Genomic DNA, 15295 nt, shown 5'->3' with positions numbered 1-15295 from the left:
GCGAGGGCGTGTCCGCAGCGGAGCCGCCCCCGCCCCGCCCCCGGGTTGCGCGGCGCGGCTGAGCCGGGCCGGGGCGCCGGGGGCCGGGGGCCGCTGGCGCGGGCAGGAAGCGCCTCGCGGCCCGGGCCCGCCCCCCGCCTCCTGCCGCCTCCGGGCTCCCGGCTCCCGGCCGCGCCGCGCCCCATGCACTCGCCGCGCCGCGCAGCCCGCGCACGCCCGGATGGCTCGTCGCGCCGCGGGCGGCGCACCCCTTAGCGCTCGGGCCGCCGCGGCCAGCCCCCTGCCGCCGCGCCCGCCATTCCGGGCCCCATCCCCGTGCCCGCTGCTGCCGCTGCTGCTGCTCCTGGGGGCGGCGCGGGCCGGCGCCCTGGAGATCCAACGCCGGTTCCCCTCGCCCACGCCCACCAACAACTTCGCCCTGGACGGCGCGGCGGGGACCGTGTACTTGGCGGCCGTCAACCGCCTCTACCAGCTGTCGGGCGCCAACCTGAGCCTGGAGGCCGAGGCGGCCGTGGGCCCGGTGGCCGACAGCCCTCTGTGTCACGCCCCGCAGCTGCCCCAGGCCTCGTGTGAGCACCCGCGGCGCCTCACCGACAATTACAACAAGATCCTGCAGCTGGACCCCGGCCAGGGCCTGGTGGTCGTGTGCGGGTCCATCTACCAGGGCTTCTGCCAGCTGCGGCGCCGGGGCAACATCTCGGCTGTGGCCGTGCGCTTCCCCCCCGCCGCACCGCCCGCGGAGCCCGTCACCGTGTTCCCCAGCATGCTCAACGTGGCGGCCAACCACCCGAACGCGTCCACCGTGGGGCTGGTGCTGCCGCCGGCCGCCGGCACAGGGGGCAGCCGCCTGCTCGTGGGCGCCACGTACACCGGCTACGGCAGCGCCTTCTTCCCGCGCAACCGCAGCCTGGAGGACCACCGCTTCGAGAACACGCCCGAAATCGCCATCCGCTCCCTGGATGCGCGCGGTGACCTGGCCAAGCTCTTCACCTTCGACCTCAACCCCTCCGACGACAACATTCTCAAGATCAAGCAGGGAGCCAAGGAGCAACACAAGCTGGGCTTCGTGCGCGCCTTCCTGCACCCGCCCGACCCGCCACCGGGCGCCCCGTCCTACGCGTACCTGGCGCTCAACAGCGAGGCGCGCGCGGGCGATAAGGAGAGCCAGGCGCGGAGCCTGCTGGCGCGCATCTGCCTGCCCCGCGGCGCCGGCGGCGACGCCAAGAAGCTCACCGAGTCCTACATCCAGCTGGGCTTGCAGTGCGCGGGCGGCGCGGGCCGCGGCGACCTCTACAGCCGCCTGGTGTCCGTCTTTCCCGCGCGCGAGCTGCTCTTTGCGGTCTTCGAGCGGCCGCAGGGGTCCCCCGCGTCCCGCTCGACTCCGGCCGCGCTGTGCGCCTTCCGCTTCGCCGACGTGCAAGCCGCGATCCGCGCCGCGCGCACCGCCTGCTTCGTGGAGCCCGCACCGGACGTGGTGGCCGTGCTCGACAGCGTGGTGCAGGGCACCGGGCCGGCCTGCGAGCGCAAGCGCAACATCCAGGTACGCCAAGGGAGCCGGACATCAGCTGGGGTGGGGGTGGGGGTGGGGGGGCAGGAGGGAGAGCGTGCGGGTAACTGGGCGCGTTGTCGCTGAGAGGGACACAGGTGTGAACGTGTGGGACCCAGATGTCCGTGTGGAGACCCAGGTATGTACTCTGGGCCACGGTGCATTTGTCGGGACCCAGGTGTACTCACGAGGATATAGGTGTCAGCCAGGGTGGGGGCACTGGTGCGAATATGGTACAGGTGTGTGCCTGCGGGCACTCGAGAGAGTACTGGGTTACAGGTGAGCATAACTAGGTGTGTAGGAGGGGTCGAGGTTGCAGGTGTTCACTGGAGAGAGCATGTGTTAGCCCAGGTGTGCAGTGGTGGTCCTAGGCATGTCCAGAGTGCAGAGCAAGTGAGTGCATGTCTGACCAGAGGTGTGTTCTGGGCTGGCTGTGTGAGCCTATCAGGGCTGCCCTTGGGAGTTGGCAGATGTGTGCTTGGGTGTGGCAGGTGTGCACACCGGTGTGCACCAGGGCCCTGCAGATATGGGTGGGGGTGTGCAGCAAAGAGGAGTGACGGGGTGTATGCACCAGACTCGTGTGTCCCTGAGCTGGTTATGCAGGAGTGTAGGGCAGGTGGATGTGTCCTGCAGGTCACTGGTGCAGCAGAGTGGGCCTGGGTGTGCACTGGGATGTATGTGGCAGGGAACACAGGTGTTTGGGAACTAGTAGGTACTGTGGGGAGGCCACTGGTTGGCAAATAGGTGTGTTCCTGATGCCAATTTTTATCCACTCATTCAACACATATATACTGAGCATGTAGCATGCACCAGACATGGGCACGACAAGCAAGACAACACTTGTGGAATGCCTACTGAGTGCATCAAATGGCATAACTGTCTTGGTTCTTATAACTACCCTCTTAGGTAGTCTCTATTCTCATCCGCATTTTACAGATGAAGAAAATGAGGAACAGAGAGGTTAAATAGCTTGCTCAAGATCACACAGCTGGGAACTAGCAGAGGCAGGGTTTCAATCTAGGCTGTCTACCCTCATCATCTGTGTCCTTAACACCACCCATTCTTTGCTGCCTTATGGACATGTTGCTCGGAGTGTGTGTGTGTGTGTGTGTGTGTGTGTGTGTGTGTACGCGCGTGCAAGTGTGTTGGAGGGGTCTCAGGTGGCTGGGGTGGGGAGGTGCCAGGGCCAAGAGAGTAGAGGGAGGTGAACAGGACTGTGTGCAGTACTGAGGTGTGCAGGGGGCGAGAGAGTGCCAGGGGCTCAGGAGGGAGTAAGGAAGGGCCAGGTGTGGCAGCAAAGCTGGGGGGTGGGAACAAGGCCCGGGAGGCTGGGGCTGGGTTGAACAGAGATGAAGGGGCCAGGTGGGGGATCGCTGTGTGTGTTGACCTTGGGGGAGGTTTATGACACAGTGGGGGAGAAGGGAGCTCTGTGCAGTTCCCCTGGAGAAAGCCCACCAGCAAGGGGTCACTTGTTCAGGGGGCCCTGAGAGGTGGAACCCTGTGCCTTCTCCTTACTCTGTACCCTCACGTGAATCTGGGGAGTCCGTTTCAACCCCAAGCTTTGCCACTCCCCTAGGAAGCCTCAGTTTCTCCCTCAGCAAGATGCTGAACTCAGCCTTTTCCTGGTGAGCCCTCCTTGGGGCCAGGCCCCCCGTGGTCCTGTCCTGTCTCTCCTCCATGGTCTTCAGGCTGTGGGAAGAATCTCATGAGATTAATTATTCCCCCGTGGGTGTGCCCAACACTGGGGCTTTGAGAAAACGCAGATTCCTTCTCCTGCATTCGTGCTCCCATGGCTGTCCACCACCAGCTGGCTGACTGCCCTGAAAATAAAAGGTCACGGTGGGTGAGCAGGGCAGATCGCCACCCACGGGGGCTGGCCAGGTCAGGGTTGACTGCCCAGCACTGTGACTGGGACATCTACCATTCCCCTCCTCAGAGCCACATCCTCCAAAGGGGTGCGTTTGAGGGTACAAGCTTTGTTTGGGGGTCTCAGGGCCAGAGGAGGTGAGTGGGGAGTCAGTCCCTGCTCTACAGAGGGAAGACCCTACTGTGGTAGCCAGGGCTGAGGTCGGGCCAGCCCCTGGGCCTTCCTTAGCCTTTCCAGGGCCTGTGTGTCCATCCAGGCCCTTGGTGTGGGTTGATGCATGGGATTCCTCAGGCCGCCGCCACCGCAGTATCCCCCTCCCCCTCTGCAGGAATCGTCCTGGTTCCCACGGTCCCCAGCCTGGCCTGGTGCAGTGACTCACTCTGCTGAAGTGGGCTAGGGCTTCCTTCTCCTTAGAGGGGCAGGGCCTCTCCAGGGACGTAGCCCCAGGGACAAAGCGGCCTTCGGCCTTCTCCCCATGCCAAGGTGGGGTGGATTCCTGGTCCTCCTCGGCCACACTCCCTGTGTCCCCACCACACCTCTCTCCCTTTTCCCATGCCCTGTTGTGGGCTCAGATCAGTGCCACTGGGCAGTATCTCCCAGATGTGTCCAAGGCCCGAGGGTCTGGGCCTCTGGTGTAGCCATGGGTGGGGAGTGTGGAGGGGGATCCGTTATTCTTGCTCCAGCCTGTTGCCAGCTCCCCAGTTATAGGCTAAGAACTTGGACTTTGTTTCCTGGATTCAAATCATACTCTGTCACTTCCCAGCTGTGTGACCTGGGCAAGTGACTTAACCTCTTTGAGCCTCAGTTCCCTATGCTGTAAAGTGGGGACAATAAAAACAAAATCTCTAAGGACCGCTTAAAGAACTAAATGAATGAATGAACATAAGTGCTTGGTACCTGGCATGTAGTAAGCACCTGATAGCTCTCTGCTGTTCTTGTCGGTATTATCCCAGGGGCCTTATTAACACAGGTCTGGGCTTGGTCCTGGACAGCAGTGACCTCTTTTGGCTTGTTCTGTAGCAGTAAAGACCCCACAATTTCCCACCTCTAGCCCCAGATGGAGGCCTCGATAGACACTTCCTAAGTCCCTACTGTGTGCCCCAGCCAGTGCTATGTGCTGGAGACCAGTGGTGCCTCAGTTTCTGCTCTCGTGGCCCATGCAGGTGAGCAGAGGACAAATATGTGGCCATGCACTTAGATCCCAGGGGGCCAGGGGTGGGGGTAATAGGAAAAGCTGGACAGTGGGAGCCCTGACAGAGGACATCACAGCCTCTGGGAGAGGTGCTATCAATGCAGAGGTGGGGGGATGAGCAGGGGTCGGCTACATGAAGCTGGCAGAAGATGAAAGGGTCCAGGCAGAGGGAACAGCCTGTGCCTAAGCATGGAAGTAGGAAACAGCAAGGAAAGCTGGAGGAATGGAAGGTGGTCCCTGTGGTGGGGGGAGTGGGGAGGATGTGAGAGAAGGCTGGGAGAAGTGGGCGGGGCTTGCAGGTGTAGAGAGGCCACACTGTGGAGTTGGGACTGTATCCTGGGGAGGTGGGAGTTATGAAGGGTCTTAGCCAGAGGAGTACTGTGATCTGAGCACGTCATGCAGCACCTGGGTGGCTCAGTGGTTAAGTGGCTGACTTCAGGTTATGATCTCACCTGTTTGTGAGTTCAAGCCCTGTGTCAGGCTCTTTGCTGCCAGCTTGGAACCTGCTTCAGATTTTGTCTCCGTCTCTCTGCCCGTTCCCGACTCACACTCTGTCTCTCTCAAAAATAAATAAACATTTAAAAAATTTTTGAATGAGCATCTCACTTTCCCCCTCTGTAGAATGGGAGCGATAATAAAGCATTTACCTCATAGGACTGTTGTGGGGAATTAAATGAGCTAATACCTGTAAAATTCTTAGTAGAGTGCCCGGCACACGTTTGCAGTTACATTTGACCCTTGAACAACTCAGGGGTTAGGGGTGCCGACCCCCTGCACAGTCGAAAACCTGCACATAACTTTTGACTCCCCAGAACTTAACTACTAATAGCCTCCTGTTGACTGGGAATCTCACCAATAATATAAACAGTGACTAACATATATTTTATATGCCATGTGTATTATATACCATATTCTCACAATAAAGTACGCTAGAGAAAATAAAACATTAAGAAAATCAGAAGGAAGAGAAAATACATTTACAGTACCGTGCTATAAAAATTCCACATGTAAGTGGACCTGTGCAGTTCAAACCCACATTGTTTAAAGGTCAACTGTACTATGGGGCGCCTGGGTGACCCAGTTGGTTAAGTGTCCGACTTCGGCTCAGGTCAGGATCTCACAGTTTGTGAGTTCGAGCCCCGTGTCAGGCTCTGTGCTGACAGCTCGGAGCCTGGAGCCTGCTTCAGATTCTGTGTCTCCCTCTCCCTCTCTTCTGCTCATGCTCTGTCTCTCTCTCAAAAATAAATAAACATAGAAAAAATAAAGGTTAACTGTACTATGATTGTTTTTAATGTAATTATTTTAGCGAGTCCCTAGGTGGCTGGTGAGGGGAAAGATGAGAGGCAGGGAGACTGGTTGGAGGGCTGGTGCTGTCTTCCAGGCTAGAGATTTGCTCGCTGACTTGCAAATATTTCTCGAGCACCTGCTGTGTGCCAGGCCTTGTGGTGGGCACTGGGTGCAGTGGTGAAGGCCTGTGTCAGGCCCTGCTCTCAGGGGCTGTGCACGGCCTGGTCTGAGGGCACAGAGGGAAGCGGTGGGTTCAAGACAGATTTGGGTGCCAGGGTGCAGCCCCAGCGGCGGACAGGGTAGAGAAGGAGGCTGCCCGGTCCGGCCCAGCATCGGGATAGAAGTGGGTGCTGTTGGAATAAGGCATGCAATCGGGTGCCTGTGGGGGAGAGAATTAATTTGCTTCTGGAGTGTCGGGCAAGATCTAGGGCCCTGGAATCCCTTTCCTCCCAGACCCATCTGGCCTGACTTCTCCAGCACCAGCTGGTCTCAGTGGGGCAGGCATGGGGGACTGGACCCTGCACTTCTGCCTGTTCCCCAGGGACATCTCACCTCCAAGTGAGGTGGTTCGGGTGGGCCTCTGGAAGCCCAGCCTTTCACCCTTGTTTTGGGGGGTCTTTTGACCCCACGAGTCCAGAGCCTTGGCCAGAGTGATCCCAGACATTGTAGCTTCTCACCTGGTGAGCTTTATCCTTTGCTCTCCACATTTAAGACCATGAAATCTTAGCCTCTGCTGCCCCCTTCCATCCAGGAGTGTGCCAGAGAACCAGAGAAGGGAGGAGCTGCCAAGGTGTGAGGTCAGAAGCAGGGAACCTTGTCAAATCCCCCCGCCCCGCCCCAGGCTTCAGAGGGCCCCAGCTTTGTCCCTGGTTCCGGCATTATCTGGGGCTGTTGCATGCATGATTTTGAGTGAGAAAATTGTCCTCCATTGCGTGTGGCTTGGATCCCTTTCCTCAGTTCATGTTTGAGGTGAGAGTGAGTTGGGGAGTTGCTGTGTGCTGTTGATGGGGAAAGTGAGGCACAGGGTTACCCAGCAAGGCAAGGGCAGGCTGAGTCTAACTCTCTTCCCTGAATCTTTCCTCTCAACCTTTGAGTGACCGTGGTATTTGTTTTTTTTAAGCCAAAAGGAAAACCAACAGGGAAATGCCAATGCTGCATTTTCAAGGTGTCTTTTTATAGTAAAGGTGGAAAAAAAACCCTCAGGCTGTTTTAAACTGGCATGCTGTGGGTGGGTGCTCATCGTCAAGAAGGCGTTTTCTGAACCAATTTAGGGGCTGAAATGCTGGGTGGAGGTGGAGAGAGACAGAGCTTCCAAGATGGGCTTTACATTTGGAGTCGGGCTGGGGGCTGGGAGCGTTCCCTGTGGCCAATGGTACAAGCAGACACTTGGTGGTTCCTAGGGGGTTCCAGCAAGGTTGGTCAGGATGATCTTCTAGCCTAGAGAGACAGACAGGCCTTGGGCCAGGTGATGGTTAATATCCCAGTGCACCCTGGTAAGGTCACCAGTCCTGATTCCCAGGTATAAGATATCGAGTCCCATTGTTCTGCCCATAAACTGTGTGACCCAGGGAGAGTCATTTACTCTCTCTGGGCCTCGTGCTTCCTCATTGTAAATGGAACAGTGTCTCCCTCTGAGGATATGGGCAGGTTAAAATCTCACATGCACTGCCCAGGAAATGGTAGGAGGAGGTATTAGTAACAGGAGGGAAAAGCTATGTCTAAGAAAAGTGTGCTTGGCATGCAAAATGGCCAGCAGAGTAGGGAGTGCTCAGAGGAAGGGGTCAGCCTCTTGGAGGAGATGGGATCACACCAGGTCCTAAAGGTGACCTAGGTGGTCGAGACAGAGGGGTGAGGCGCGGGTGTGTCTAGGGCCGCCCCAGCCGAGTGAGCTCAGAGATAGGAAGACATGGAGAGAGTGGGCACGGTGTCACTGCTGGTGGCCGGGCAGACGCTGAACATCTGACGGACTTAAGGGGTGTGTGGAGGGAAGGTGCCCCGGTCAGCTCTCTGGGGCTGAAAAATAATCATCGCTGGGCTCCCAGTTCTGAGTGGGGTCACTGTGTTGGCCCTTCGTGAGCACCAGTGTGTTTGAACTCAGAGCCCCACCCCCACCCCCCACCCCTCCCGCCATGAGGCAGGAAGTGCTGTTACAGATGGGGAAACTGAGGGCCAGGGCCACACAGCTGGTTAGCGGGAGTGGGGATCTGCAGATTGGCTGTCTGGCCCCAGAGTCCATGCTGGGCGATGGCTGGTGAGCTCTCAGCTGGGAGTTTTTCGGTTACCCTTGCCCCGTGGAGACTTGGGCGTGGCCCTTTGTAGAAACCCCGTTGTGTGGTCGCACCTCCACATGGGCCCCGGGTGGAAGCTGGGAGCTATTGCTGTGGTGACTCAGTTCCAGAGTGGGGTGAGGCTGGCCGGGGCATCTGTCGAGGCAGGGGCTGATCAGGCCTTTTGAGGAAGTGGGGAAGGCGGGGAAGCACTAGTTGCATTCATCGCTAAAAATGTGATCCTCTGGGCTCTGGAACGAGTGAGCCTCCTGCCCCTTTGAGTGTGCAAGTGAGGGATGTGGTCAGTTTGAATGACGACTTGGCAAATGTCTTTCAGCACTAAGCCCCGCCCTGGACCATGCCAGCCGGGTACTGGGGCTGGGAAGGCTGCCTCCCTCCAGGGCAGCACTTCACCATCCAGGGTTTGCTAGGAGAGTGGATGAAGGATCTGTGTTGGCCTTAACCACAGTTAGGACCTGCCACACCCAGGCAGGCCCGAAGTGGCACATGAGTGCTGGACCCTGGCGCCGACACCCCGAATTCAAATCCTGGCTCCGTACCTTCCTAGCTGTGGCCTCTGGCAAGCCGCTTACCTCCTCTGGTCCTCTTTTTCCTCACCTGTAGAATGGGTTCAGCATAGGGAAGAACGGGGCAGCCTGGCGTTCAGCGGAGACTGTGTCAGTCGTCATCAGCTCCCTGCAAAAACGCTCTCCAAGAGTCAGATTTGCTGGCCCGTGGCTGCTGGTTTTCACAAAGGTTAGGAAAACTGGCCAGGTTCTGTGTTCTGTTTGTTGGAGGGAGGACAGACATGATGTGTATGGAAGAGGAGCATGAAAGCCTGAGGCCCTGGCGGTGAGGGGTCCCATCCCCTTTCCGGACTTCAGTTTCCCCATCTGAGTTGGTCTGGGGGGTGGCAAGGAGGCGCTCACCGACAGAACTGCTTCTGCCAGCATCATTATTATCGCGGTTAATGCTACTGTTTCTTGGGAACTTACTTTGTGTCAGACGTACTACAAAAGCTCTTTGTATATAGTCTATCTTTTTTAAATCTCCCCAGAAATGGGATGAGATGAGTGTTATACCTCATCTACAGAAAGGGGAAACAGAGGCCCAGAGAGGTTAGGTGACATGCCAGAGGTCACACAGTGGGTAAAAGGTGGGGTGGGTATCTGGCTGCAAGCCTGTGCTCGTCACCTTTACTCCCTGGTTCCTCCCAAAACATTGACTAAAGGGATGTGATCCAAAGGGGCCCTCAAGGCCACAGTGGGAAGAGGTGAATGGGTCTGTTTTTTTTTAATGTGTATGTGTGTGTGTGTGTATGTGTGTGAGAAAGAGACAGAATGTGAGCAGGGAAGGGGCAGAGGGAGAGACAGAGAGAGAGAATCTGAAGCAGGCTCCAGGCTCTGAACTGTTAGCACAGAGTCCCACATGGGGCTTGAACCCACAGACCCATGAGATCATGACCTGAGCCTAAGTCGGATCTTAACTGACTGAGCCACCCAGGTGCCCCTGAATGGGTCTGTTTTAAAGGTGAAGAAACAGACACCCAGGGAAGCTGTAGCCTGGCTGGGGCTGCTGTGAGGAGTCCTGAGAGCTTCCCAGTGAGCCCCAGTGCCCAGCATGGTCCCAGGTGAGGGGCTTCTATTCCCCAGGACTGCAGCTGCCTCCGCCTTCACCCACCAGAGCCCAGCACCTCCTGAGCGGCGTCTTCTGTCTGTCCTTGCTCCTGGTGGAGGGTTGTCTAGAGTGTGGCAGTATAGGAGGGGACTCAGCTTTGTTACATGACAGCCCCCCAAAAGGGATGAATCAGACTCTGCCCCTACCCTCCAGGAGCTCCCAGACAGTCAGAGAGGAGATCATGACAGAAGATATGCTGCAACCAAGGTTGCACACTGACCAGCCTCTTCTGAGGGAGTCAAGGAAGGCTTCCTGGAGGAGGGGGATGGTGGAGCAGGAATATGGCACATGGGCCTGGGGAAGGCAGGCAGAGGCAGAGGCCCAGAGATGTGGTAGAATATGGCTCGGGTAGCAGGCAGAGATGAAGTTTAGAGTGTGTGGGGTCTGGGGTGCAGGCCAAGGATTTGGATGCTGTCCTGTGGGCTGTGGGGAGCCATCAAGGCTTTGGGAGAAGAGTGAGACATAGTTGATCTGGTTCTAGAAGGGACTCCATAGCTGCTGGCCCCTTATCAGCCCTGCTAGGTGCTGGCAGGAGCAGGAGGCTCTCTCCCAGAGCCCCCACTGTGGCTGGACCAGGTGACTCCCATGGGCCTCTCCAGCTCTGACAACGGTGTGGGGATTGCCATGGAAACCAGCCGGTGCCGCGTGGGGACAGGCCTAGAAAGTCTCCTGGCACCAGCCACGTGCATTTGGATCCTGGCTACCCCCGGAGTGTGGCTGTTCTCTTTTTTTCAAAGTCCGTGTTTGGGCCAGGGCCGAACCCAACAGGCTGCCTGGATGGGCCCCTGCACGGCCCACTTTCCCGCTGACGCTCGATGCCACTGAGATCCGAGATCTGCTGGGCCAGCGGGGCTGGCCCCTCCCAGTCCACCATCCTTTACCCTGAAACACGATAAATCACACGCTAGAGGAGGGAGGAAGCTCGAAGCTCCATTATGAGGCCCAGCGAGGCCCCAGCGGGGCGTTAATCATGTAGTGCTTTCTGCTCTGATCGGTAAATAATGGGGGGGCAGTGGGCAGAGGCCTTGAATTGGAGGCCAGGCCCGGGAAAGGAGCTGCATGGCCTTCTGGAGGTCACCTCTGCTCCCATGCCCCACCCGGGGCCCGTCCAACATCTGTGTCTCCAGAGGTAGCCATCTCCTTAATTGGCCTCGGTTTCCCTAGCTTGCCATCAAGGGCCTCTACAGCTCCAGGCAGCCAGGCTCCCAGCAGCCGTTGACAATGCCCAGCAGAGTGTTGGGTGGAGAGGCCGGGGTTAAGGGTGAGGACTCTGTAGCCAGCCTGCCTAGGTTTGAGGCTCACATCTGGCCCTTCTGGCTGTGTGACCCTGGACAAGTCACTGCTCTGTGCCTCAGTGTCCTTTGCTATAAAGTAGCACTGACTTATTAGGGTTAAGTGAGGCTGCACAGGCAGGGGCACAAAGTAAACCATAGCTGCTTATTATGGTCGTGTTGTTTATACTACTGTATCTTGATTATCTTAAAGCTGTCCCTTCCTGACTTGGGGGTGGTCGCTGAACTGGGATGTGGGCAGCTGGAGACAGGGACCAGTGTGTCCCCTCTATGTCCCCAGAACATGGGACCCAGACCAGAGATGTTTGCTGAGGGCCTCAAGCCAGCCCTGTCCCCTCAGCCATGTCCACAATCAGTCCCCTCCTCTGGGATGGAGGCCAACACCCAGGGGACAGGGAGCAGGGTGTGAGTTCCACTCTCCAGGGCCCCTTAGCCCCAGAAGGAAGGAGGCCAAATGTGCCCAAGAGAGGCAGCTGCGGCTCTCAGCTTCTCCTGGCCGGCATCCCCTCCAGGGGAAGAGGCTGGGACAGAAACTGTTCCAGGGAAAGGAGGGGCTGGAGCCGCAGCACTCTGCCCGCCTTCCTCCCCCCTTCCCCCCCCCAGTAGAGCTGGCGAGAGGGAGTGACTTCCCTGCCCAGGGAAGAGGAGAAGAGTCGCTGGCTGCCCATCCCACACTGTGTTCCTCTGGGACCCCCCGGGGGTGGGGGCGGTGCGAGGGGAAGGGGGCAGGGCTGGAAATGGGGCCAGGCTGGGCCAGAATGAGAAACAGCTTCAAGAAGGGGGAGCCGGGTGTCTGGGGGGCCACGTCCAGCTAACAAAACAATGGCTGCTTGAGTCAGCGGCTGTGGTAGTAGTTCCCAGGCAGGCCTGAGCGGAGCAGGCCTCGGCCGAGCTCCCAGCACCCATCCTCGCTGTGGGTGAGGGTAGATGCTTGACTTTGGGAAGTGGTGGAACTGTCTGTCCTGCCAGGCTCCCGTGTGACCTGCACCGCTAATTGGGAACGTTTACTGAGTATCCGCGGTTGTCAGTTTCAAGGGCTGCTGTGAGCTGAGCTCTTTCCAGCAGCTCTCTATGGAGGGTGCTGTTATTGTCGCCACTTTACAGATGCGGAGACTGAGGCTCAGACGGGATGTGGCATCCCAGAGCGAGTAATGAGCCACAAGACTTAGTACGTCAGGAGCCTCAGTTTCTCTGTCTGTAAAATGGGAACACAACAAGAGTGTGCCTGTGAGGTAGCTCTGCTTGGGGCCTACCCACAGCAGATCTTCAATCCAGCCAGGCCCCTGATCTCAGCCTGGGGGCTGTCCCTCCAGGCTGTGTCCAGCTTGGTGGCAGAGTCTAGGGTGCCAGTTGTGGCTAGACAGACATATCGTGCTAAGGATGGCCTGGCTGGCAGGTTGACACGACCCTTCCAGATGGTCTCAGCTTGCCTTGATGAATTCAGTGCCCTGGGGCCGGGTGACCCACCTCCTCCAGAGAAGGGTCAGGGGTACAGAGGTGCTCCTCTCTGAAACTCTGGAAGGGTCTACCCTAGCTGCTGTGTCCATTGCTACTTCTTAGGTTTTTCCTGCCTGATTCAGGCAGCCTGGCGTCAGGTAGGGAATTATCACACTGTTGTCCTGAGGAAGCCTCTGCCCCTCTCTATGCCTCGGTTTCACCTCTGGCTCGGAGCCAGGCCTCTTGACTGTTTTCTGTGGCTCAGTTGGACATTCTGTCCCCGCCCACCCTCCAGGAAATAAGCATCTTGATCACCCACTGGGAGGTGCTGGTATTTCCTTCCCAGGCAGGAGGCGTCTTCCTCCTTGGTGTGGGGTCATTGCCGGATGCCCGTTAGAGCCAGGTCCATCCTGTTTCCTCCCTGGGCTGACACACAGTAGGCCCATGGCTCTTTCAATGACTCAGTTTATCGTCAGTGGAGGCGTCGGCTTAGTGGAATCTGGAGCCATAGCCAATAGCTGTGGTTTCCAAGAAACTGCAGGGGCTTAAGTTAGAAGGGGAAGTTTGGGTTTGAGGTCACAAGCGTGGCTTCAAATCCCAACCTGGGTACCATGGGTGAACCTTGACAATGCTTCCCCCTTTATCCTCAGGGCTTCTGAAGAAGGGTGGGGGTAGGGGCTATTCAACAGGGCTTTGTGTGAAACAACAATCCTGCAGAGTTTAGTGGCTTTTGTGGCCCCCTGCAGGCTGCCTGTCAGACCCCCATCACCACCCTACCTGATCCTTGCTTGCTCCGTCTCCTCTAGTCCCTGTCTCTGCAGCAGTCTCCTGACGGAGAATTCATCCTCTTTGGCTATCCGAGCTGAAGGAAGAGTTGGCAGGGAACAGCACTGAGAGGAGCCCCAGGGTGGGAGGGGGGCAGGCCAGGTGGAGCAGGGTCTTGAGAGCCCAGGAGCAAAGTTTGGGTTTATACTGAGGGCACTAGGGATCCATGGAAGGCTGTTGAGCTTCAGAGGTGACACAAATTGGTTTGTGATTGGTTTTTTCTTTTTAAAATTTTTTAATGTTTATTTATTTTTGAGAGAGAGAGAGAGAGAGAATGAGAGCGGGAGAGGGACACACACACACACACACACACACAGAATCTGAAGCAGGCTCCAGGCTCCGAGCTGTCAGCACAGAGCCCAGCGTGGGACTCAAACCCATGAACCTTGAGATCATGACCTGAGCTGAAATTGGACACTTAACCAACTGAACCACCCAGGTGCCCCTGCTTGTTTGTTTTTTTAAATAACCTTTTTATTTTGGAATAACTTTAGATGTATAGGAAAGGTACAAAGACAGATAATTCCTGTGTACCCTCCTTCCCGTTTTCCCCATTGCTGAGGTTCTATATTCCCATGGTACATTTGTCAAAACTAAGAAACCAACTTAGTACTTTACTCTCAACTAAACTCCAGACTTTACTCCACGAATATTCTTTTTTTCTTTTCCAGGGTCCCACATTGCATTTAGTGCTTTGCAGTTTTACAAGCTCCCTTTGGCCACCGTGGAGGGTGAATAGAAGGGGGTTTGGTCCAGCCCCAGCCCAGGTATATTTTTTAATACCTGAAAGCCATTGTGCCCTTCCAGGTCCTCACAGTTAAACTTCACTTTCCTGGGATCTCGATTCAATAACCATCAAAAACTTGAGGTGGAAAAGTGCCCTCAATTCCCAAGCACAAAGCCCCAACAGCCGGTGTAGTCTATCGCCAGGACGGAACCACTGGGCCTTGCAGCCTGCCACGCCGGCCCCCCATTGCCGCCTCATCCTCCTCGGAGCCACCTGCGGTGGGGCTGAGGTTTGGTGGGGTCCGTGGGCAGGATGCAGAGGCCTGAGAAACTGGGCTCTTGAAGCTCGTGCTCCCACTGGCTTCCTGGGAAGAGAAAGTCAACACAATTACAGTTGGTAGTGAAATCAATATGTCAGAGTTTTAATGGGAGAGTGGGCAGAGCAGAGCTTTGGCCCCAGGAGGCAGCTAGCTGAAGAGGGAGGGTGTGTCCTGCTCTCAGGAAAAAGCTGAGACCAGCAGTCAGCTATTGCTCATCCCATTTCAGAGAGGGAGAAACTGAGGCTTTTAGAGGAACTAAAAGTACCAGCCAGGTGCCGCCTGGGTCTGAACACCCGATTCCCGTGTTGCCACACACACACTAGGCATACGGTTGGCCCATATGTCAGTCTCGTTCTCCAGCACCCAGCATGGCAGTGTTGCTCTCAATCTCTGGAAAAGCAGCAGCTGAATACAGTCAATCACACTTTAGTCAAAATTAGTCTCCTTTCTTTAGGAAACACTCACCCTGGAGTGTAGTCTCCACCCTGGAGAAGCTCATGTTTATGCTATCATGATAAATGAAAGTGGTGACCAGAACAGTGCTATCACAGAAGAGGGGATATATGTGTGTGTGTGTGTGTGTGTGTGTGTGTGTGTGTGTGTGTGTGTGTGTGTTTTGAGGCACATCTTGAAAGCTGGTGAAAAACTTGCTGCCTGGGCATGTCTGACAAAGGGAATAACATGAGCCAAGACAAGGGGGACTGATGGGCCAGGGGAAGTATGAGGGCTCAGAGGTGTGGGAAGGGCATTGGCTGCTGAGGGAATAACATTATGAAGGATCAGGAGCCCTGGTGGGAAGGTGTGGCCACATTTGAGGAATTGCAGAGGTTGGTGTGGTCAGAGCAGAGGGTGGGACAGA

General features: G+C 56.8%; 1 protein-coding gene across 1 annotated transcript in view; it reads left to right on the top strand.

Moving 5' to 3' along the window:
* The first annotated feature begins 220 nt into the window (after positions 1-220).
* The window catches only part of PLXND1 (plexin D1), a 59028-nt gene continuing 43953 nt past the window's right edge, over positions 221-15295 (top strand). The window contains exon 1 of the mRNA XM_042911248.1: positions 221-1540. Coding sequence (XP_042767182.1) covers positions 221-1540 — 1320 coding nt within the window. The remainder of the gene's footprint in view (positions 1541-15295) is intronic.

Source organism: Panthera leo, chromosome A2 (assembly GCF_018350215.1).
Source record: "Panthera leo isolate Ple1 chromosome A2, P.leo_Ple1_pat1.1, whole genome shotgun sequence".
Lineage (NCBI taxonomy): Eukaryota > Metazoa > Chordata > Mammalia > Carnivora > Felidae > Panthera > Panthera leo.
This window is presented reverse-complemented; position numbering and strand designations above follow the sequence as displayed.